General features: G+C 41.1%; 1 protein-coding gene across 2 annotated transcripts in view; it reads right to left on the bottom strand.

The window, feature by feature from the left end:
* Window positions 1-6994, bottom strand: part of SMO (smoothened, frizzled class receptor) — a 34077-nt gene extending 27083 nt beyond the window's left edge. The window contains exon 1 of one of the 2 annotated variants that reach the window (XM_081285563.1): window positions 6121-6994. In XM_081285563.1, the coding sequence (XP_081141689.1) occupies window positions 6121-6451 (331 nt within the window). In that variant the 5' untranslated portion in view covers window positions 6452-6994. The remainder of the gene's footprint in view (window positions 1-6120) is intronic. The other variant, XM_081285564.1, reaches the window with a different exon arrangement.
* Between the last annotated feature and the right edge of the window lie 19056 nt (window positions 6995-26050).

Genomic DNA, 26050 nt, shown 5'->3' with positions numbered 1-26050 from the left:
TAAAAGGTATTGTGTCCAACTACAACTGAAAAATAAATTTAAAAAAATAAATGCTGTTGAAACAATATATATAGAACTATGCTTCTACAAAAATCAAGTCCAGGTGAGTTATATGCCTGAAATGATAGGAAAATCTATGAAGTTTCTAGAAGATAACATCAGAGAATAAATTCACAACTTTGGGGCAGGAAGAGATTTTTCTAAAAAAGCACTAATTATAAAAGTTTGAAGAATGATTAAAGTTCAGAACTTCTTTTTTTTTTAAGGGAGATATTGACTTTATTATTTTGTTTTTGTTTTTTTTTTTAGAGAGAGAGAGAGAGAGAGAATTTTAATATTTATTTTTTAGTTATCGGCGGACACAACATCTTTGTTTGTATGTGGTGCTGAGGATCGAACCCGGGCCACACGCATGCCAGACGAGCGCTCTACCGCTTGAGCCACATCCCCAACCCTCAGAACTTCTATTCAACAAAAGATGGAAAGAAAACAAGGCAAACCACAGAAGAGATTTTTAACACATACAACCAATAAAGAACTTATATCTAGTATATATAAAGTACTCCCACAGATCTTGCAAAAATGACAGTCCTGTAGAAAAGTAGGCCAAAGATTTAAACAAATTCTTCGCAAAAGAAGAAATCCAAAAGCTGGGCACAGTGTGTATACCTGTAATCCCAGCTACTAAAGAGGCTGAGGCAGGAGGATAGCAAGCATGAGGCCAGCTCAGCAACTTAGTGAAAACTTGTCTCAAAATAAAAAGGATGTAGCTCAGTGGTAAAGCATCACTGGATTCAATCTCCAGTGCCACAAAATAAATAAATAAACAAATAAATAAATAAAAGAAGAAGAAATATAAATAGTGGGTAAACATTTGCAAAGATGCTTAACCTTACTAGTAATCATAGAAATGCTAATTAAAACCACAGGGTTCCCCCAATGTATTTCAGAGGCAATCTGCTTGCCTAGCATGTGCAAGGCCCTGGGTTTGATCCCCGCACCACCACAAAAAAAAATTAAATTAAATTAAAATCATAAATATATACCACATTATATGCATTAGACTGGAAAAAATTTAAAAGGTTGATAATACCAAGTGTTGGTTAATGATGACATTCTACAAGGCTAGTGGCAGTATGAATTGGTACAATGACTTTATAAAAGAGTTTGGTACAAGATGAAGGTATGCATGCTTTATCATCCAGCAATTCTATTCCTTAAGAATGTATTTGGAAGGCTGGGGTTGTAGCTTAGTAGTACAGCACTTGCCTAGCATGTGTGAGGTACTGGTTTCAATTCTCAGCACCGCATATAAATAAATGAAATAAAGGTCCATTAACTAAAAAAAAAAAAAAAAAAGAATATACTTGGGATAAAACTGTGTCAAGGTGCATCAGGATATACATAAGAATACCCATAACAATGTTATTCACAATGAGCAAAAATTGGCAATAACTTAAATATTTAACAACAACAAAAAAAACAGATAAACAAATTGTAATGATTCATTCAATGGAATACTATTTAGTAATGAAAAGGATCTGCAATAACATGGATGATCTTACCAAATAAAGCAGTATAAAGGAAGTGAGTTGAAAAGAATACATACTGCATGATTCCACTTATGTGAGATTCAAAAAACATGCAAAACTGAAATATACTGTTTAAGGATTTCAAAACTAGGTGGTAAAATGTACAGGAAAAAAAAAAAGAAAGAATTATCAAAACATCAAGATATTGGCTGTCTCTAGAGAAGGGGGAAAGGGATTTGACTAGACCAAGTTCTAGACCCAGGTGTCAATTTATAACTGTTATTCAGTACCTTTGTGTTTTATGCTTCTTTCTTTAGAATTGTGGGATATCCCACAATTCATAAGTTAAATGTGATGCCAAAATGAAAACTTGGTCCTTGGGTGTTTTTCTGTATTTCTATACTTTCTCAAATAACACACACACACACATACACATATATTTGGGAAAGTATATGTAATATGTATTTATTTATAAAAACATTTATTAACTGCAAGTCATATATATATATATATATATTTGTGTGTGTATATATACATATATATGTATGTTTTTTTTAAAGAGAGAGAGAGAGATTTTTTTTAAAAAAGAGAGAGTGAGAGAGGAGAGAGAGAGAGAGAGAGAGAGAGAGAATTTTTAATATTTATTTTATTTTTTTTAGTTGGCGGACACAACATCTTTGTTGGTATGTGGTACTGAGGATCGAACCTGGGCCGCACGCATGCCAGGCGAGCGCGCTACCGCTTGAGCCACATCCCCAGCCCCGAGAGATAATTTTTTAATATTTATTTTTTACTTTTCGGCGGACACAACCTTACTAGTAATCATAGAAATGATTTGTTTTGTATGTGGTGCTGAGGATCGAACCCGGGCCGCACACATGCCAGGAGAGTGCGCTACCGCTTGAGCCACATCCCTAGCCCTGTATGTATTTTTTAAAAATATTTATTTTTCAGTTGTAGTTGGACACAATACCTTTATTTTATTTATTTATTTTTATGTGGTGCTGAGGATCGAACCCAGGGCCTCACACGTGCTAGGCTAGTGCTCTACCGCTGAGCCACAACCCCAGTCCTTGTTTTGTTTTTAAACTGATTCTGATCATCAACCAGGTTTGGAAATGGCTCTAAGGAAATCCTTCCTGATCTGCCCCTGAAAATTGCCACCATCATCAACAACGTCCTTTCTCTCACCTCTCAACTTGAGGTCTGGGAGACAAATAAGACATTTCTCCCAGCTTTTCTATTTCTTTCCTGCAGGCTGTGTCTCAGATGGGCGACAGGGCCACAACCCATGTACACCACAGAGGCAGTCAAGGGAGCTACGTGCAAGCTCTCAGTGACCTACTCCCTTGCCAGCTTCAGGGCCTCTTTCTTGCCCCATTTACTAAACCAGATTTGGCCTAAGGTGGATCATGGCCTGGACATTATGTTTGTCTGGTCAGCCTGGAATGCCTGGGAGGAGGCATTTCCAGCTGTAATGGGGAGAGATGCTAAGTGACAGAAGAAGCTCAATTCCAGAGAGATCAACAACAGGAGAGACCTGTACTATACAGACCTAGAAATTAGACCAATCTGAGCTATAAACTTCTCATTCATGGTATTCTTCCAAAGCCTCAGCAATCTGGTCAAGGAGGCACATAGTATCCCATTCTCTACAGCAACTTCTCTCTCCACACCTGCTGGGAATCTCCACAAATGCAGCCAAGGAGCATCCACAATTCCCACAGCCTAAACCAAATGAATACTTTCTTCCTAAACCTACCCCTCCACTACTGTTCTCTACCTTAGTGAAAAGGGTAACTCTGTTCTTTTCTAGTGAGCCCCCTTATTATGAATCAGCATCCACATATTAGAGAAACTGATCTGCTCTTAATTGTCCTAAAGAAAAATGTAATTTTATTTACATAAAACAGAAAATAGCAGCATTTACTTGTTGTTCAAATTTCCAAATAACCTTTTCTGTTAGCACTTGCCTTGAATGAAGCATGATCTCCTTGACCTAGAAAAAAGGTACTTGAGATTAAAATCTGCTGTTATTGATGTAAACACACGCCAGTGGTTGTTAATAGCCTATCCTCCTCTTGATGGCAGAGGGATGGTGTCTGCATTCTTCATCTGCTTATGCCTCAGAACCTGTCTGAGGAGGTGACATGCGACAAGCCTCAATATGCAACTGAATAAATGAGTGGTTGTTGTACATTCAGTATTCTGAGGGGGGGAGAGGGGAATGACGACCAAGTCTCTATCCTCAACAATTTACACATGAAAACAACTAAATTATCTTCATTCTTCACCCACAAAAACACCTGTAAGAGCCACGTAACACTGACCATATTTAACACCAGATCAAGACCACTAACTCAGAACAGGACAAACCACTAGCCAAGAGCCCAGCTAAGAACCTGGCTATGATTATCACACATGCCTCAGGTTTACCCTCCCCACACACTGACCCAGCTTACAACAACATTTGCTTGTGGCCCTACTTCACAGAACACCAAGCAGCAAGAACAAAGCAGAAAGAGTGCAACCAAACACACAAGGAACAGGACTGAGCTGAAGGATGGGGGTAGGCAGAGAGAAGAGTAGCCTTGGGCTCAGTGCTTAAGCCTCTGCAGGACCCTGCCCAGTCAGCTAGAAAGGTTTGAACTCATGCACTCTTCTATCAAAACCACTTCTGCTAGTCCAGCAGCTGCTTTAAGGAGTATGGGCCCCTTCTCCTTGATCTGATGGTAGGCAGCTTCATAAGTGCATTTAACTTAGGAGATTTCAACCACAGACCTCTGCAAAATAAATAAAGAAGAGGAGAGAATATCTTTCCTGTCAGTAAATCAGAACAGGGTGAGATTCTAGTGCCAAGAGATTTGGATTTTCCATACAGCTGGAACTTCAGTTTTATTTCAGGTAGTGCTCAATAAACCTTGCTTGATCTTTTTTTTTCCCTCCTGTTCCTTTTATTATTCTTTCAATCTTTTGCATGTATATAACTTTAGAGACACAGTTATATTTCCTATGTATACCTGTTCTTATATAGTGTACATTACCATATCTCACATGATTTGTGCAAACATTTAAAGAGTGTATATGCAAAATTACATGGATCTTGCACTATAGTATTTTTTGGAGTTTTCAAAGCTACTGTGGTTATGCATGGCTTCTGCCTTATGTACTGATTTTAGAACCTAACCTCTACACAAGACATAACTCCACCTTGTGTATTATCCTCCAAGTTCTTGCAGCAGCATCTGCACCAAGCCAGGAACTTTGTGGCCTTGTCCAACATTGAGCAAAAGCTGAGAACTCTAGTGGCCAAATTAACAATGGCCAGCTGCCTACAAATACTACTTCCACTAGGATCCTCCCTAGCCCTGGGGGTCAAGTTAAGACATGGGGCACCCAGGCATCAAAAGAAGAAGGCTCTAAGGTCTGCTCCTGACTCCTAATTTTCTTTTCTTTCAGTCTTAGTTTTTAAATCAAAGTGGCTAGAAACAGTCATGACAAGGCCAGTTCTTTCCCCAGTGCCCTGTGGACCCCCAGTCCAGAAGAGTGACAAGTGAGGAGATAATCCACTCTACACTCCTAAGGAAGGATCTCTTTGGGTTCCTTCTGCAGTTTTCAGGCTCTGCCAAGATCCCACCCCAAGGAGAAGGCTTTGGGGCTTCAAGTGTCAAAGTATCCCAGTCTTAAGTCTAGATGAGCCTAAGGATCTAAATTTCTTTCTTTCTTTTTTTTTTTTTTAAAGAGAGAGTGAGAGAGGAGAGAGAGTGAGAGAGAGAGAGAGATAATTTTTTTTAATATTTATTTTTTAGTTCTCGGTGGACACAACAACTTTGTTGGTATGTGGTGCTGAGGATCCGGGCCGCCAGGCGAGCGCGCTACCGCTTGAGCCACATCCCCAGCCCCAGATCTAAATTTCTAAAGAACACACAAACGACAGTTGGAATTGTCTCTTCATTCTTGGTCCCTAGCGTGGATCAGCGTTCCCATTTTTCAGATAAGGAAACTGAAATATCTTGTGAAAGTACATCAAAATCAGAGTTATCTAGACTTCCTATCTCTTGAGTCAAAATTTCCAAATAGTTCTGATTACCTCTCCATTATTTATCACCAGAGTGTTTCTTTTCCTTCACTCATTTCACAAATTTACACCCACCTTTCCCCTCCAAAAGCTAAATCCCTTCAACCTCCAACTTTTCTTTTTTCTCTCCAATTCTGATTTCTCGGAGGTCTAAACACCTAGAATCTCCAAGGACCCTGCTTCCAGAGTAGGTGGAGCATCTCCTCTCCCTAAAAAACCTTCTTTTCTGTGGCTCAGAGCCCCCTCCTCACAGGCCTCTCATCCCCCACCCCCATTCTTTGCTCGCCCACCCTGCCTTTTGTGATCAGTTTCCACAATTTCCTGGCCCTCCCTTCCCCATCATGCAGGGTCCCCTCCTGCACGTAACCTGCTCCTAAAGTTCCAGTTCGGTCCTCCAACTTTCCCGGGTGCAGTCCCCGACCTCTCAGCAGCTCAGGCCGTAGCCTAGTCCTTTTGGCAGTGCCCCCACCCCACCACTACAGCCCCACGACCTAGCTCGGGTGTGCTTACCCGACCAGAGCACGAGCTTGCCGTGCGCTTCCTCCTGCGAGTCCGAGTCCCCGGCCAGCAGCGTGGAGGTGGCCCCGTAAGGCAGAGCCGAGCCCAGGCACACGTTGTAGCGCAGCGGCTCGCAGTGGGCGGCCCGGCCGCAGTGGCTAAGCAGCGGCGGAGGGCCAGTCACGGCCGCACTCCTTCTCGCGCTCCCGCCAGCGCTCCCCGGCCCAGGCCCGGTCTCATTCCCGCTCAAGGTCGCCCCCCGGTACGGGCCCCCCAGCAGCAGCAGCAGCAGCAGCTCCAGGAGAGGCAGCTCCGGCCCCCACGCAGGGCGGGCAGCGGCCATGGCCAGACCCGCCAACTCAGCAGAAGCCCCGGCGCCCCCGCCCGCTCCCCAGAGCCCCCCGGCCACACTCACAACCCTGGGGGCCGCGGAGGCGGCTCAAGCGACCTGTGCGCCCCTTGAGTTCGGGGCCGGCTTCTCCCAGACGCTCAGCGCGCCCCGGCCCCTTGGCGCCCAACTTCGCAAACTTTGGAACCCGGGGCCCATGTTGGGCGGCAGAGGCCCGGGCAGGGATGCGCAACTCCCCACTCCCTCGGCTGGCGATCCAAGCTGTCTTCAGCCTCGGGAGCCCTCGGGGCCCCCAATCCCCAGCCCCATTCCCTCTCCCACCACTAAAACCAACTCTCGGCCCCACGATGAAGGCCAGGCGCCCGCCAAGGGTGCGGGACTACGTCCCTAACTCTATCCGCGGCTCCGCCCCCGCGCCAGCCCGCGGCCCAGCCGCCACCTCCTCCCGAGCGCGCCGCAGCCCCCAGAGTTCTCCCCGCCGACTACTCGGCTCCTTTGTTGCTCTAGCTGGCCCCGCTCTCTGGAATGCACGGGCCTCGCGGAGCCAAGCCCGGCCCCCCTCTGCTGGAGCTGGGGGAGGGACTGGACGAGGGAGAGAAAAGAGGGGAGGAGAGACCAGAGAGGAGGAGCGCGAGCTTCGGCGTCCCGGGGGCCGCGGCTGGGGAAGCTGGGACCCCCTACCCCGCCGCCCCGAGCCAGAGCTGGGCGCAAGTCGTGGCCCAGAGCTGCAGTAAGAGGCCTAACGGACACCTTGATTGGTCTGAGGATCGTTCGACTTGATCATTGGCAGAAGAGGACTTTTCTTCTGGTTTAGGGTGGGATATGCTGAGATGCCTGAAGTCAGCGAGAGCTTCCTTTCCAACCTGCTCAATACCTCAGCCCCGCCAGTCTTTCAGGCTTTTGATTAGAGCTTAGTTTATCCTGTCCGATGGAGAGGGACTTGGGGTTGGGCTTCCCGCTTCTCCAAATCCATCTTGGGACCTGTGTGCCAGGTCACCTCAGAGTCACTCACACCAACTGCCCCGGATACCTTTACCTGTGTGGGCAGGTGTCTGGAACCCAAAAGTGCCTTGAGATGTTTAAACTGTGATTTCCACCCTGACGTTTCCTTGGTTATGTCTAAAGGATCATCCACCTTGGATGGCTCTTGCTGTTCATCTGACAGAGGCAGATTCTGCAGCTACCTTTCCCACTCTGCTCTTTCTGCTTTCCTCGCTCCTTCATGCACCTTGTTTTCAACCACCGCACCGATTTCACCCTGCGCAGTTTACACTCACAACCAAGGGTCCAGCCTGGAGAACCGGCTTGCCTTGAGCAACTTTTTCCGTGTTACTGATCGGGCAGCTTACTAGGGAGGTTTTTTCTTACCTCTGGAAGCCTAGCTCGTAGCAGCCTAGCCGAAGTGGACTATTTCTGTTACCTTTGATCGTTTAAGACCAAAGTAACTATTACACTTAAGCTAACATCTTTAATTGGTACCCGCAACCCCGAGGGAGGAGCAATTTAATTCAATTTAGAAAGTCTTTCTGAAATCCTAGTATGTGTGTAGCATGGTTACATCCTTGAAGAACTTGAGAATTTGCATTTTATTATGGAGACAAAGCTTACCCTCAAGAAACATACATAGAATCATGGACAAAGAGGCAAAACCTTCTCCTTCAGGACAGAGACCTTCTTTTACTCTCTTTGTATCCACAAAACATCTAGCTCAATTCAGTATACCTATTAATCACTCAATTAGCTGCCAAAATGGGAGTATGTTATAGGAACTTAGAGCAGATAGATGAGTGGGTAGAAATGAAGGAGATAGGGTTTGAACCCAGGATTGAAGTATAACTAAGAGGAGGAGATCTGGACCTTATGGGTGGGGGAAACTCTGACCACAGATCAGACCATAGCTGGCCTGGCCATCAGGACATAGTAGTGGATAAGTAGGAGAAGTTATCGGTAAGAAGCCTCACATGATACAAAGAGATATTAAAGCCTAATTCTATTGGCAACAAAGAAGCAGTGAAAATTTTTTGATCAAGGGAGTGAAATTAATCATGCATAACTAATAAGGTGATGTGAGGATGGTATGAAGGACAAGATACTGAAGGCAAGAGAAATTTTGAGGGAAATCACTAGTGATTTATGAAAGATGTGGAAATAAACTGTGTCATTAGGGCATAATATTCCTATTGGAAAAATAATTTAAAACATTATGACCTACTTCAGTTACTTTTTTCTGTAATAGAAACAAAATGGCTGTCATAATATGTCCACGTCTGCACCAGGTGTCTTGCAACCTGAAATCACACTAATGCTTTACTTTGTGAACGTTCTCTGCTTATTTTCTTTCTAGTTGTTACTGTGGCAGCTTTGAGGCCCTGTGCCATTTTCTTATAGAGTATTCAGTATTCCATTTATTACGGAGGAAAATACACATGTACTCAGGCAGCCCCTTATCTCTGCCTAAAAACATCAGCAGGTACTTTTTCAAGTAGAAAGCCTCTACCATTCCTTGCCTGGGATTTCTTGGGAAGTATGAGGAAAATTCACATAGTTGTGATATAGCATGCTTCTTTACACTGGAGATAGAAGAGAGGAATTGAGAAGATCCTAAGATGTTTCTTCCAGCCAAAGTGGTCTTCCCTTCAGGGGGAGGGAAAAGATATTCTAATCTCTCAGTTATACTTGCACACACACAAACGTGTGTGTGTGTGTGTGTGTGTGTGTGTACACGTGCACATGGACATGTGGTCCTATTCACTGAGCTTTAGTGTTCCTCTTTGGGAATTCTGCTGGTGCAGCACAGGGCAGCAGGAAGGCAGACTGATAAATGCTTAAAGCACTGTCCACACCTGCTGGGCCACATTCCCATTAGTAGCAGATGTACCTGTGTCAGGAATCCTGTCAAAAAGTAGTTTGGGAGAAGGAGAATGTTCAGTGAGGACTGTAGAAAGGAGAATTTCCAGGTGGCCCCTGAGTGGCATTCAGGATCCTTGACAAAGCTTGCTCACAAGCTCATTCAGATACATCAAGACTGCCAATGTCTGTTAGAGAACTTCTCAGTGTGACCTGGCACATTCCTGGTCTACAACCTGGTGGTAGCTTGCAAAGTGTTTCTCTCCTGAGCCAGAGCCACCACCACCCCCGCACAGTGCCTCAAGAGTTTTAACCTTATCTGCATGTCATAACATAGTCCTTTGTCAGTACCATGAGAAGCTGTCCTATGTTGACAAAGCAGTACAGTACTTGATTTGCTACAAGTAGTTTCTTGATTTCTGAGTCATTCTCATCAAATATCTTGGCATTTTGAGGTCACACATTCATTATTGACTCTTTGTTATTTGCCTGTGGGTTCTCCCTTCAAAGAGTATTGACATGAAAATATCTATGGGATATCCATGGGTATCCTTGAGGCCTTAGTGTCTTCTTATGTTTCAGTTGTCACACTCACCAGAATCTGGAGCATAATTATTGCAGGGCTCCAGTTATTTCCTTTTCCAGTGTCTCATATTTTGCAACTAAGAACACTAAGTCAAAAGGAAAGGGGAAAATGGGAAAGGGACTAGATTAATAGCCCCAGAGGGGTCAAATGGTAGATTTGGAGCTACAGCCCTGAGTCAGTGCTTAACAGTCAAGCACCGCTCAGTAACTCATTCTGAGCCTATTTTTCTTCCTTTCCCCAAAATGGGAAATTACCATCTGTATTCCTAGGCACCTACAAATTAAGACACTTACTTAATTTACAACTGTAAAGAATTAAATACTTCAAAATAAATCTACTATGGAAAGCAGAAGACTTGTACCCTGAAAACTACAAAATGTTACTGAAATAAATTAAAGGAGACCTAAATCAATGAAAAGACATAAGAGATAGGAAGACTTAACATTGTTAAGATGTTAGTGCTACACAAATTGAACCACAGATTCCATATCATTCCTATAAAAATTCCAAAAGCTTCTTTTATAGAAATGAAAAAAGTTAATTCTCAAATTAATGCAGAATTACAAGGGGCCACCAATAGCCAAAACAATCTTGAAAAGGAGAATAAAATTGGAGAACTACAATTTCAAAATGTACAATAAAGCTAGAGTAATTAAAATACTATGGTACCAGCTGGGCACAGTGGCACACACCTGTAATTCCTGTGCTTCAGGAGGCTAAAGCAAGAGGATCTCAAGTTCAAGGACAGCCTGGGCAAGTTAGTGAGACACTGTCTCAAAATAAAAAGAGCTGGGGGTATAGCTCAGTGGTAGAGGACTTCTGGCTTCAATCCACAGTACCACCAAGAAGAAAAAAGAAAAACAAACAAAATCACCTGGTACCATCATGAGGAAAATATACAGGACAACAGAACGGAACAGCAAGTCTAGAAATGAACCCCCACATATATGGCCAATAGGTTTTCAATAAAGGTGCCCAATACAACTTAATACAACTTCTTTCAACAAATAATTCTGGGAAAACCGAATGTCCACATGCAAAAGAATGAAGTTGGAACCTTGTTTTACATGATGTTCTGATTTGAATGTGGCTTTTCCCTGCCAACTTATGTTGAGGCTTAATTCCTCAGTGTAACAGTATAGAGATGGTGGGATCCTAAGAGGCATTTGGGGTCATAAGGGGGGAACCCCTGTGAATAGATTAATGTTTTTCTTAAGAAATTGGGTTAGTTTTCTGAGACTGGATTTGGTCTCACAGGACTGGACTGAACAGGTTGCTAAACGTTGGGTTTGGAGGCTGGAGTTGTAGCTCAGAGGTAGAGTGCTTGCCTAACATGTGTGAGGCACCACATAAAAATAAATAAACAAAATAAAGATATTATGTCCATCTACAACTAAAAGAAATTTTTTAAAGTTTTTTCAGTACTAGGGATTAAATGTAGTGCCTCATGCATACTAAAGCAAGCACTGTACATTCCCAACCCTTTAAAAACTTTTTTTGTTTTGTTTTATTTTTAAATTTGGAGACAGAATCTTGCTAAGTAGCCCAAGCTGGTCTTGAACTTGCAATCCTTCTGCCCCTGCCTCCTGAATAGGTATGCACCACTGTGCCCCACTTCAGCAGGTTGTTATACAGCCAGTTCAGTTTAGTTTCTTCATCGAGCTCATTTGATTCCTCTAATCATGTGACCTCTCCACCTCCATCTAGTACATTCTTCAACCATTTGATGCCAGACACCATGTTATGATGCAGTGTGAAGCACCTGCCCAATTTTGGACAGAACTGTGAGCCAAAATAAGCCTCTCATCTAGGCGTGGTGGTGTACACCTGTAATTCCAGCAGCTTGGGAGGCTGAGGTAGGAGGATGGCAAGTTCAAAGCCAGCCTCACAAAATTGAGGCACTAAGCAACTCAGTGAGACCCTGTTTCTAAATAAAATACAAAATAGGGCTGGGGATGTGGCTCAGTGGCTGAATGCCCTGAGTTCAATCCCTGGTACCCCCCCCCAAAATAAAAAATAAAATAAAAATATAAGCCTCTTTTCTTTATAACTTACCCAGCCTGGAGTATTTTCATAGCGACTCAAAACAAACGAACACACATGATATACACAAATTAACTCAAAATGGACTAAAGACCTAAATTTAAGAGTTAAAATTATAAAGAAAGCTCTTAAAAAATTGGGGAAAATCTGCTTGATATTGGATTTGTCAATGATTTCATGGATATGATATCAAAATTATAGGCAGTAAAAAGAAAAATAGATTGAATTTTGTCAAAATAAAGAATATTTAGGGCTGGGGATGTAGCTTAGAAGGAGAGTGTTTGCTCATCGTGCTCATGGTCCTGGATTCAATCCCCAGGACACCTACCCCTCCAAACAAAAAAAGAAAGAAAAATTAATGAAAATTTTATATATGATATTGTATGGACTACAAGAAATATGAAGAAATACAACAAGAAAATATGATGTTTAGTTAGAAATAAGATAGACACAAAAGGCACCTAGAATCAGAAAATCCATATAGATAGAAGCAGAATATAGATTTCAAGAATTGGGAGCAGGGAGATAGAAAAAGGAATTATTGTTTATTGGGTACAGAAGTTTTTTTAAAATGCCACTGGGTTGTAAACTTACAACCAGTTGAAACAATAAATTCTACATATATTGTCACCACAACTGAAAGGAAAAAAAATAGTAAAGATATTACTACTTGGCTATCCAAAGTCTAATGAGCTAATGCTCATAATATGAAGTAACAGGAAAAATCTTGGTCCTTAAGTGCTTGTCACTCATATCCCCTTTCTTTCATGTCTTTCATCCTTCTTCTGATGCCATCTCAGTGGTTCCTGAAAGTCTAGCTAATCACCAACATTCCAGAAATATGCCTGGTTGGGGAAAGAGTAATCTTAACCCATCCCAGTCTGTGACAACACACTTTGATATTGGGTTTCAAGACTTTTCTGGGTAGTGACAATTCTGTTTTTATAATGAAGTTCTCAGGTGGGGGATACAGCTCAGTGGTAGAGCACTTGCCTAGCATGCAAGTCCCTGAATTTGATTATTTGAACTGCCCAAAACCAAACCAACACACACACACATACACACACACACACACACACACACACACACACACACACACACTCCTCCCCTGTGGCCCCTCTTCTCAGCATCCGGATGCACAAGCCAAAAATCTTGGCATCATCCTTGACTTCTCTTTCTCCAACATCCTACACCAATCATCAGCAAATCCTAATAGACTCACTTTAGGATATGCTTGAATTCTAACTGATCCTCCTCCCCTCCACAGATGCCACAATCATCTGAGCTATTATCATCTGTCACCTGAGTCACAGATTGCTGGGCGTGGTGGTGCATACCTGTAATCCCCAGTGACTTGGGAGACTAAGGCAAAACTGTCTTTAAAAAAAAAAAAAAAAAAAAAGAGCTGGGAATGTAGTGGCTCAATCCCCAGGACCAGAAAGAGAAAATATGTCAAATCATATCATTCTTGTGCTCAAAACTCTCTTGTGGCATCATCTCATCACACTTGGAGTAAAGTTTCACTTTCTCACTGGAACTCCACCAAGGTGCTGCTGACCCCTGCTAACCATCTGGATCTCATTTGCTGCCACTCTTTGAGCTCACACCCTCTCACATGTGCAGTTCTTCTGGTTCTTACAAGTCCCCATCTCAAGACCTTTGCACTCATGCTTACTCTTATCTTCTCACTTCCCTGAGGGCCATTCAAACAGCCTTCCTCCAGAAGGCATTCCTTACAAATACAAATCTAACAAGTCTGGTACGTTGGCCCACAGTGATCCCAGCAATTTGGGAGGCTGAGACAGGAGGATCGAAGGTTCAAAGCCAGCCTGGGTGACTTAGCAAGACCCTGTCTCAAAATAAATTTAAAAAGGACTAAGGATATAGCTCAGAGATAGAGCACCTGTGAGTTCCATCTATAGGCACACACACACACACACACACACACACACACACACACACACGATCTCTATGATGAAAAATGTTAAATATGGATAAAAGAAATACAAAGCAATCTAAATCCTTGGAGAGACATACTGTGTTCATGGATTGGAAGATTCAGTGTAGTAAAAAATGTAAATTTCCCCAAACTTGGTTTCCTAAACCTCTCAGAATCTCAGCAAGGATCTGACAGCTACAAGGACTGTTGAACTCTGCATCTCTGGGCCTGGTTATGGAGTGGTGATGGCAGGATTTCCACAGCAGATCTAGTATGAGTCCCGCTTCTCAACCTGCCATCTGGCTTCAGCAGTCTTAGCTCCACTAGCTGGAGAATAAATAGAATTTGCACCAATTCTCCACTGAACTGAAATGTTAATACCAGTGTTAATGGCTGTTATGGTTTAGATCCAGAATGTCCCCTGAATGTTCAGCAGCAGTGTTTGAAGGTGGGGCTTTTGGGAAATGATTGGATGATGGGACCTGAAACCTCATCAATGGATTAAACCATTGATGGATTCATAGATAAATGGAGTATTAGGAAGTTGTGGAAACTGTAGGAGGTGGGAGCTAACTGAAGGGAGTGGGTCCTTGGAAGTGGTATTTTGGGGACTATATTCTGTCCCCAGCTCTTCTCACTCCCTGATTCTGGCTGCCATGAGGTAAATAGCTTTCTTCTACCACCTGCTCCCCACCATGATGTTCTCCCTCACTCCAGCCTAGAAAATATGGAGCCAAGTGACCATAGACTGAAAATTCTGAAACTCTGAGCCAAAATAAATCCTTTCTCCTTTAAGTTGTTTTTCTCAGGTATTTTGTCACAGAAATGAAAATCTGGCAAAACTAATATCCTTTTGTTCTGGTTGTTATTAATTGTTTGTTGTTATTAATTGTTCCTCAGACAAATAACTGTCCCCAACAGAAGACCAAGATGCTCAGGAGAATGAATTATAGCTCTGGTGAGTATTTATGACAGAGACAATTTTTAGAAAAGCAGAGTCTGTAGCCAGGAAAGGGGTACACATTTGTGATACCAGCTACTGAGATAGGTGGCAGAGGCAAGAGGATTTCAAGTTCAAGGCTTAGGCAATTTAGTGAGACCTGTCTCAAAATAAAATATAGAAAACATCAAAAGTACATGTATAAAGACATGAATTGGTGAATATACTTTGCATACAACCAGAGATATGAAAAATTGTGCTCTATATGTGGAATAAGAATTGTAATGCATTCTGCTGTCAATATAAATAAAAAATTATTAAAAAATAAAATAAAATATATAAAGGTTTAGGGATGCAGCTCAGTGGTAGAGTGCCCAATACTGAAAAATAAGTAAATAAATAATAAAAAAAAAGTCTGTACAAGGTGAGAAACTATTTAGATTTGTTACAAAACATCAAGGTATGTATGAGCAGGTATGTATAATATTCTTATAAACAAGTTTTCATAAATAGTGTTCTTGATTTTAAAAAATTCCAGCAAGTTTTTCTGTAGACATTGAAAGTGCATTCTAAAATGTATATGGAAAAAGAATGGCCTTAGAATATCTAAGGCAATTTTTAAAAAAGAATAAAGTGGGAAAAATAATTTCTCATTTTCCAATATTAAAGCTGACCATGTAGCTACAGTAATCAAGACAGTGTGGTACTCGGAGACCTCATTAAACAAAACACAGAACCCAGAAATAGCCCCACAAATATGCCAGTTATTTAATTTTTTTAGTTGTAGATGAACACAATACACTTTATTTATTTTTATTAGTGCTGAGGATCAAACCCAGTGCCTCACATGTGGGAGGCAAGCAGTCTACCACTGAAGTATAATCCCAACCCTACCCATTTTTTTAAATATTTATTCTTAAGTTTTAGATGGACACAATATGCTTATTTTACATTTAGGTGGTATTGAGGCTCCATATCTCATGCCTCATGCATGCTAGGCAAAGCACTCTACCACTGAACCACAATCTTAGCCCCCCCCCATTGATTTTTGATGAAACATCAAAAGCAATGCAGAAAAAGCATTTGACAAAATACAGCACCTCTTTATGTTCAAAACACTAGAAAAACTAGGGATAGTAGAAACATACCTCAACATTGTAAAAGCTATCTATGCTAAACTCAAAGCCAACATAATTCTAAATGGAGAAAAATTTAAAGAATTCACTCTAAAAACTGGGACAAAACAAGGATGCCCTGTATCACCACTTCTTTTCAACATAGTCCTGCAAACTCTAGCCAGAGCAATTAGACAGATGAAGGAAATTAAAGGGATACAAATAGGAAAAGAAGAATCAAAACTATCACTATTTGCCAATAACATGATTCTATATTTAGAAGATCCCAAAAAATTCCACTAGAAAACTTCCTAGAACTAATAAATGAATTTAGCAAAGTAGCAGGATATAAAATTAATACCCAGAAATCAAACGTGCTCCTATGCATCTGTAATGAATCCAGTAAAAGAGAAATTAGGAAAACTACCCCAGTCACAATAGCCTCAAAACAAACAAACAAAACCCCACACATTTGGAAATCAATCTAACAAAAGAGGTGAAAGACCTCTACAATGAAAATTAATATTTTGACAATATTAATTTTGCATACCCAAGAGCTCATGGGAGATCTTTCCATCTTCACCCATGCTCTTAGGTATGCAGAATTAATATAGTCAAAATATTAATTTTGACAATTTTGGCCATACTGCTGATACTGCCGGTTACCAGTGATGAGTTCTGCTCCCTCAAATGTTGAAGTTTGAACATTAGAGAAGCATGTTGAGGCAAACACATAAAGCAGGGTTTATTTAAAAAGAGTTACTATAGGCTTCTCCCTGGAGGGAGAAGGGGGCCATAGATGGTATCCTGGTATCCCAAGAAGCAAGGTGTTCTGCCCTTTTTATATGTCCTAGGCTTCCTTTGTTTCTTCTGTCTTCCCCCCCCCCCCCCCCCCCCCCCGCATCTTTTTCCTTCCTGCATAGATGACTAGGCCCAGGACTAGGCCCGGGAATGCTTGGTGGGATGGCCCAAAGGTGGGAAACAGGTGGGTTGAAGGGGTAAGGGCTGGATGGAGTAGCCAAGGACACGTTAACAATCTTAGAGCTACCTCTAGGGAGGGACAATTCCTGGGACCGGTTACCTTGGCAACAGGTTGGAGCAGGGACAGGTTCTTGATAAGGGTGGAGGAAGGGCTCTGAAGGAATTAACATTTCAATCCCTCAGGGGACAGTCTCAAAGTTGGCCTGACTCAATCTGACCTGACTGGATTTACCTATCTATGCTGACTGTGTCTAACCAGGATGCAAAGAAAAGACCACTGACTTCAATTTAAATCAAATCAAAACAAGCTTGTAATTCCAACTGGCGGGGACTGTCTCTCTGGAAATCCATGGGAATAGAAGACAGTACCCCAGCTCTCTAGGAGCTCAGTTTTATAGAACAAAAAGTTGCAAAAAGAGGGGTGTCTTGAGAACTTACAGATAATAGGATTTTGACATGCATAATACAAAGGCAGGTAGTAAGTCTAAATGGTTCAGCACTTAGGGAATAAATTTAGGTCCCAACATCAGAATTTATGAGGCGCCATTAGGGTTTCAGAGAGGATTGTTATCTGGTCAGGGAAAGCCAGAATTTATGAGGCGCCACTAAGGTTTCAGAGAGGGTTGTTGTCTGGTCAGGGAAAGCCAGGCATAGGTGAGTTCAAGGCATGGGCAGGCATATCAAGCAAGTTTAGAAATCACAATAATTTATAGTAAAACAGAAATAAACTTTTCATGACTTTGTGATGAGATGGCTCCCAATCTTAAAATGGAATTAGCCGGATTCATCAACTGCTTGTCTAATTTTGGCTTCACTACCAAAAGTGTTAAATAGATTTAATTCAATTCCTGCTAAAATCCCAATATCCCAATGACATTTTTCATAGAAATAGAAAAAGCCATCATTAAATTCATTTGGAAAAATAAGAGACCAAAAATAGCCAAAACAATCATTAGCAAGACTAGTGAAGCAGGAGGCATCACAATACTAGACCTTAAATTATACTACAGAGCAATAGTAACAAAAACAGCATGGTATTGGCATGAAACAGACATGTAGACAAATGGTTCAGAATAGAAGACACAAAGACAAACCCACATAAATATAATTATTTCATACTAGACAAAGGCACCAAAAACGTTCATTGGAGAAAAGATAGACTCTTCAACAAATGGTGCTGGAAAAACTGTAAATCCATATGTAACAAAATGAAATTAAACCCCTATCTCTCATCCTTCACAAAACTTAGCTGAAAGTGGATCAAAGAGTTAGGTACTAGAACAGAGCTCCTGCACCTAATAGAAGAAAAAGTAGGCCCAAATCTTTGCCATGTTGATCTAGGAAAAGACTTCCTTAACAAGATTCCTAAAGTGCAAGAAGTAAAAGCAAGAATCAATAAATGAATGGATTCAAACTAAAAAGCTTCTTCTCAGCAAAGGAAACAATCAATAACACAAAGAAGGGGTCTACAGAATGGGAGAAAATCTTTATCACATGCACCTCAAATAGAGCATTAATCTCCAGCATATATAAAGAACTCAAAAAACTTAACACCAAAAATCAAATAACCCAATCAATAAATGGGCTAAGGAACTGAACAGACACTTCACAGAAGAAGAAATACAATTGATAAATAAATATATGAAAAAAATGTTCAACATCCATAGTAATTAGAGAAATGCAAATCAAAACTACTCTAAGATTTTAATCTCACTCCAGTCAAAATGGCAATTATTAAGAATGCAGGCAACAATAAATGTTGGTGAGGGATGTGGGGGAAAAATGTTCACTCATACAGTGCTAGTGGGACTGCAAATTGATGCAACCATTATGGAAAACAGTATGGCGATTCCTTGGAAAACTTGGAATGGAACCACCATATGACCCAGCTATCCTGCTCCTCAATTTACACCCACAGGACTTAAAATCAGCATACTACAGTGGCACAGCCACATCAATGTTTATAGAAGCTCAATTCACAATAGCCAAACTATGAAACCAACCTAGATGCCCTTCATGAGTGAATAAAGATGAGTGAATAAAGAAAATGTGAGATATATATATATATATGCAATGAAATGTTACTCCGCCCTAAAGAAGAATAAAATTATGGCATTTGCAGGTAAATGGATGGAGCTGGAGAATAACATGCTAAGTGAAATAAGCCAATCCCAAAAAACCAAAGGCTGAATGTTTTCTCTGATACTCAGATGCTAATTCAAAATAAGTGGGGGTAGCAGGGCTCTGGAAAATTAGAAGTACTTTGGACTAGGCAGAGGAGAGTAAAGGGAGGGAAGGGGGAATGAAGGTAGGAAGGATAGTAGAATGAATTGGACATTATTACCCTATGTACATATATGATTACACAACCAGTATGATTCTACTTCATGTACAACCAGAAGATGAGAAGTGATACTCCATTTATGTATGATGTGTCAAAATGCATTCTTCTGTCATGTATAACTAATTAGAACAAATAAAAAATCTAAAAAAGGGCTGGGATTGTGGCTCAGCGGTAGAGCATTTGCCTAGCATGTGTGAGGCCCTGGGTTCGATCCTCAGCACTATATAAAAATAAATAAATGAAATAAAGATATTGTGTCCAACTACAACTAAAAACTAAATATCTTTTTAAAAATCCAAAAAGGAGGGGGGGCAATTTTTTTCAATAAATAGTGATGGGGAAAAAGAAAAAAAGAAACTCAACCTGAACCTCATACCTTAAATAAAAACTAACTCAAAACAAATCATGGATGTAAATGCAAATTTAAAACTATAAAAATCTTAGAAAACAACATAGGAAGAAATCATCAAAACTTATACTAGTCAGAGAGTTCTTAGACACGACACTAAAAGCACCAAATAGAAGAGAGAATATTGATGTATTGATGTGTTGGACAACATCAGAATTAAAAAAACTTTTGCTCTGAAAAATAATGAAAGGAGAGCTGGTTTTGTAGACCAGTGGTAGAGCATTTGCTAGCATGTGTGAGGACTTGGGTCTAATCTCCATACCCCCCCCACCCCTACACAAATTAATTTTAAAAAAGATAAATTGTATATTGGGAGAAGATATTTGCAAATTGTATGTTCAAAAAGGCTTTGTATTTGGTGTGTGTGTGTGTGTATCTTGCAAGACAGCATTAAAAAAACCAAAAAATGCAATTAGAAAATGGGCAAAAGATAAGCACAGACATCTCATCAAAGAGAATAGTGTGTGCCTATAGTCCCAGCTACTTGGGAGGCTCAGGTGGGAGAATCACTTGAGCCTATGAGTTTGAGACCAGCCTGGGCAATGAAGTGAGGTCCCATCTTTAAAAGGGAAAGAAAGAAAGTCAGGAAGGAAGAAGAAAAAAAGGAAAAGGAGAATATATAAATGTCAAATAAACACATAAGAAGATATCCTATGCAGTTAACCATTAAAGAAATGCAAATAAAGCCACAATGAGATAACACCATATACTTATTAAAATGGCTAAAACTGGGTTGAGGGTATAGCTCAGTGGTGGAGTGCCTGCTTAGCATGCATATGCCCTGGCTTGGATCTCCAGCAAAACACACACACACACACACACACACACACACACACACACGTTAGTGATTAATCCCAAATGCTGGCAAGGCTGCAGAGAAACTGGATCACTCAAGCCTTGCTGCGGAACATAAAATGATGCAGCCACTCTGGAAAAGAGTTTGTCAGTTTCTGGAAAAAAAAATCACAAAAAAACAAACATACATACGCTTACCATATGACCCAGCAATCACACTCCTGGGCATTTATCCAAGAGAAATGAAGATTTATTTTCACGCAGGAACTTGTACACAAATGTTCATAGTAGTTTTATTTGTAATAGCTCCAAACTGGAAACTAACCAAATATCCTTTAATGGGTGAGTGGTTAAACAAACTATGGCTCATCCATATCATGGACTACTACTCAGAGATAAAAAGGTACTCACTATTGATACACGTAACAACTTGGATGAATCTCAAAGGAATTATGCTAGACTGAAAAAAAAAAGCTTGGTAAAAAAGGGATACCTACTTCATGATTCCATCTCTGTAATATTCGTGAAATAACATAATTATAGAGATGAAGAACAGATTAGTGGTTGCCAGAGGTTAGTGATGGCGGCGAGGGGTGGGTGTGGTCATAGAGTGGTAACACTAATGTATCTTGTGATAATGGCACTGTTGAGTTTTTTGATTATTGTTTTTTGTGGGATTTTTTTGTAGTGCTGGGGATCAAATCCAGGGCCTCCTGCATGCTAGGCAAGTGCTCTCCCACTGAGCTACATCTCCAACCTGAGTATATATTTTTTAAACAGTTGTGTGGAGATATAATTTACTTACACAGTTGAGTACCTTGATTGTAGTGGGTAATTATGCAAACATTCCCACGTGAAAAATTACATAAAGCCATGCACTCATATGCAAATAAATGCATGTATAATTGGTAAAAAATGAATAAGCTTTGTGTATTTTACCCAGGTGAATTCCTTGATTTTGGTCTTTGTACTATAATTGTATAAGATGCTAACAATAGGAGAGAATAGGGAAAGGTTTGTGGGACCTTTCCTGGGTATTTCTTTGCAGCCCCCCTGTAAGTCTATAGTAATTTCAAAATAAAAAATGGCCAGGCACAGTGGCACACGCCTGGAATCCCAGTGGCTCCAGAGGCTGAGGTGGCCGGATCACTATTTCAAAGCCAGCCTCTGCAAAAGTGAGGTACTAAGCAACTCAGTAAGACCATGTCTCTAAATAAAATACAAAATAGGGCTGGGGATGTGGCTCAGTGGTTGAGTGTCCCTGAATTCAATCTCTGGTTTTAAATAATAATAATAATAATAATAATAATAATAATAATAATGATGATGATTTTCTTTAAAAAAAAGCATTTTTAGGAAATGCCTCATTCAAAATAACACTCCATACTCTTTTGGCTTTTTGTTCATAGCCTACATCTCTAGCTGACTTTATAGTACACATAATGTATCCGACATAGCATAGTTGTATAAGTCTGTCTTCTCCAGGCAGTGTGAACTTGGGAGGGCAGGAACTTGGTATATTCTCTCTCAGTGTAAAAATGTCACCTGACACATTGCATTTGTTGAGAGAATGCAAAGGTTTACTTTGTTTCCTGTAGGTGTCCGTTTCATTTAAACTTTACAGACGCTGATAGAAACAAAACCTTTATCAAGATATCTACCCCATCTCAGCAACTTGGGAGGCTGAGGCAGGAGGATAGAAAGTTTGAGGCCAGCCTCAGCTATTAGCAAGGCCTCAGCAACTCAGTGATACCCTGTCTCAAAATACAAAACAAAAAGGGCTGGGGATATGGCTCAGTGGTAAAGTGCCCCTAGGTTAAATCCCCAGTATCCCCCCCCCCCCGCAAAAAAAAATCTATCCCAGACTCTCAGTTCAGAAGAGATCTAAATTTCTTTTAAAATTGCCCCCCCCTTTTTTTGGCAATTACATTTCAGTAAATGCAATTCTTTGTTGGGGAATACACGTTTCATCCCATTTAGTTCACTCCTCCCTGGCTGCCACTGGGTCTTTCGGGAGTATGTCTTCATTTAGTGTCTTTCCGGGATGGTTAAAACTTCAACTCTGAGAAGGCAGCTAAATAAAGTTCCTTGAATCTAACAGAGTTGACCCTGTGTTCCTCAAAAAGAACTTCAGCAGGCCAAGGCTTCAGCATGAGTTGTTCCAATGAAGTGACGCAATTTTGAAGGAAAAGAAACAAAGACCATTAAATTTGCAGCCATCTATCTTACTACGAATGGTCATGATATATTTTATTGTACATTTGTGGCTGACAAAATAATGAGTTTGAAAGATTTCTACATCCTAATCCTCAGAACCTGAGATCATGTTACTTCAAATGATAAAAGGGACTTTGCAGATAGACATGATTAAATTATGAAACTTGAAACATGGTGCACATACCTGTAATCCCAGCAATTTGGGAAACTGAGGCAGGAGGATAGCAAGTTTCAGGCCAGCAGGAGCAACATAGTGAGACCCTGCCTTAAATAAATAAATAAGTAACTGGGGGTATATCTCACTCCTGGGCTCAATACCCAGTACCAAATAAACCAACCAAACCAACATTGAGCCTAGTGGGCCTATAATCCCACTAACCCAGGAGGCTGAGGCAGGAGGATTGAAAATTCAAGGTCAACCTTGGTAACTTAGTGCACCCATGCCCGTGTCTCAGATTTTTTTTTTAATATTTATTTTTTAGTTTTCAGCAGACACAACATCTTTCTTTGTATGTGGTGCTGAGGATGGAACGCAGCGCCATGCGCATGCCAGGGGAGCGCGTTACCGCTTGAGCCACATCCCCAGGCCCCGGGTCTCAAATTTTTTAAAAAGAGCTGGGGATGTAACTCAGAGGTAGAGCATTCCTGAGTTCAATCCCTAGTGCTGCAAAACCACCACCACCACCATTACCTTGAGGTGGGGAAAGTGGCCTAGTTATACAGATGGCCCCAGTGTAACCACATGAGTCCTTAGCAGTGGGAAAACCTTTCCTAGCTGCAGAGAACCAGGAAGATGGTATTGTGAGAAGGACTTGGCCCGCCACTGCTGACTTCAAATATGGAGGAAGGGGACCGCCAACGAAGGAATGCAGGTAACCTCAAGAAATTTGAAACACAAGGCAACAGATTCTCTCCTGGAACCCCCAGAAAGAAATGCAGCCCTGTCAACACCTTGATTTTTACCCAGTAAGACCCTTATCAGACTTCTGACCTCTAGAACTGTATATTTGGTTGTCTTATGCAACCAAATCTTTTATAGCATCAACAGAAAACAAATGCAGCATTTTACTCTGATTCTGGCTTTTCTACTATCTTTGCTTATAAGTAAAAGAAACCAAGTTGAGCCTCCTTAGGCAAACAAAACAGGCTTACTGTGAGCACACGGGGTATCTCAGGGAGGCCATGGCAGGAAAGTACTGGAACAGCAGAAAAGGTTCAGGACCACATAGGAAAACTGCTTCCTGGAGGATTCTTCCTCTGTCTCTTTGAATCCCACCTCCCTACCTCACCTCCACTCTGTTTCATTCTTCTCTTTCTGTAAACTGACCTTTTTTGCTATTAGTTCATGAAGTCAAAGAGGGCTGAACTTCAGTTTCCTATGGTGAATAAAATCTTATTTTCAATTCCAAAGTCCCAGGGAAGGAACTTGGGCACAATAGGCTACATGCCTGTTATGGGTTGAATTGTGTTCTCCCTAAAAAGACAAAAAAACCCTAACACCCCCCACCAACTCAGAATGTAACCTTATTTGGAGATAGTGTTGCTGCAGATGTAATCAGATATGATGAAGACATACTGGAGTAGGGTGGGCTTTTATCCCAATGACAGGGGTCCATATAAGAAGAGAAAGATCGCATATGAACGTGAAGAGAGTTCACAGTTACACTGCCACCATCCAACGAATGCCTAAGGCCACCAGAACCTGCATAAGGCAAAGGAGGATGCTTCCTTTGAGGCTTCAGAGGGAGCATGACCTGCCAACACCTTGATTTCTGGTCTCCAAAACTGGGAGGCAATATGTTTCTGTTTTAAGCCCCCTGGTTTATGGAACTTTGTTATGGCAGCCTTAGGAAACAAATACAGTGCCCTATCCTGAACCAATTAGTCTTAGGGGACCAGATTTTATTGTACAAATGTGACTCTTTGCCATTCACCCCTATGGCTTGGGGGTTGGGGGACTTATTTCTAAAGAAGAATCATTGTGAGTTGGGTGGGATAATCCAGAAAGCTGTCCACTCCATCTCCTCAGAGCTATGACAGTGTGATTTTTATTTTCCAAGCTACAATCCATTTGCCTAATAATTTTTATTGGTGATTGCCCTTGTCACTGTTTCTTTCTATTAATTAGACAGTAGACACAGATGTTCAAAAATATTTCTGGAATTTCTATGCTCATTTATTTATCTGATTGATTTACCAGTTTCCTGGCATGGAGTGAGAAGACTCTGGAGGTTTAATTTCTCATCTGGGTTCTAGAACATTGTTAATCCTTACTTTATGCCCTCCATGAAGTGCTTTATCTATGGCAATTTGGAATATCTAATTACCATGAACTTATTTCCTTTTTTGTGTATGGGGGGTGGGTAACCAGGGATAGAACTCAGGGGCAGTCAGCCAATGAGCCACATCCCCACCCTGTTTTGTGTCTTATTTAGAAACAGGGTCTCACTGAGTTGCTTAGTGCCTCACTTTTTCTGAGGCTGGCTTTGAACTCTCCATCCTCTTGCCTCAGCCTCTGGGATTATAGGTGTGTGCCACCAGGACCACCATGAGGGATTGGAGGTATTTATACAATGTTCCTGATCTTTTTAGAGTGAAAGACCAGGAAAATTCTTCTGGTAGAAGAAGCTGTGCTGTCCCCTTTTTGAAACGGGTCCCTGGCCCAGTTATACATCTGATTTTCAGGATAAGGATGAGTCAGAAAATAATAAGGCTACATATTAAACTTCATAGTGAACATGTGCCTGGCAGATAGCAAGCAGTCAATACATGTCAGGTAATTATTAGTGACATGGCCAATAAACATCTCCCTCTCTCTTGCCACAATTCAACGTTCCTTATTCCCAAGGTCCTTCGTTTTAAGCCTGAAAATGGGAAGGGGAAAATAATAGGCTAAATAATGGCTACTCTAAAAATGTCCATGTCCTGATCCCCAGAAACTATGTATGTCTTACATGGTAAAAAAAGGATTTTGTAGATGTGGCTAAATTAAGGATCTTAACATGGGAAGATCACCCTGAATAACCCAGGTGGGCCTGTAATAATCATGAGGGTCATATAAGAATGTGGTGGGAGAGTCAGAGGGAAAGGAGATATGACAAAAGAAGCTGGAGTGGTGTGTTCAGAAGATGGAGAAAGGGGTCACACCAACAAAGGCTAATCATCTCTGGAAGCTGGAAAAATGGATTCTCTCCTGGAACCTCCAAAAGGAGAGCACCCTAATCATACCTTGATTTTTAGCTCAGTGAGACCTGTTTTGGACTGCTGACAGTAAGACAACAAACATATGTAGTTTTAAGTGACTAAATTTGTGTAATTTGAGATATAGCAGCAATAGGAAACAACTACAGAGGGAATCAGAATTTCTGCAAAATTTG

Source organism: Spermophilus citellus (genome assembly GCF_964194105.1).
Source record: "Spermophilus citellus genome assembly, chromosome: 3".
Lineage (NCBI taxonomy): Eukaryota > Metazoa > Chordata > Mammalia > Rodentia > Sciuridae > Spermophilus > Spermophilus citellus.
This window is presented reverse-complemented; position numbering and strand designations above follow the sequence as displayed.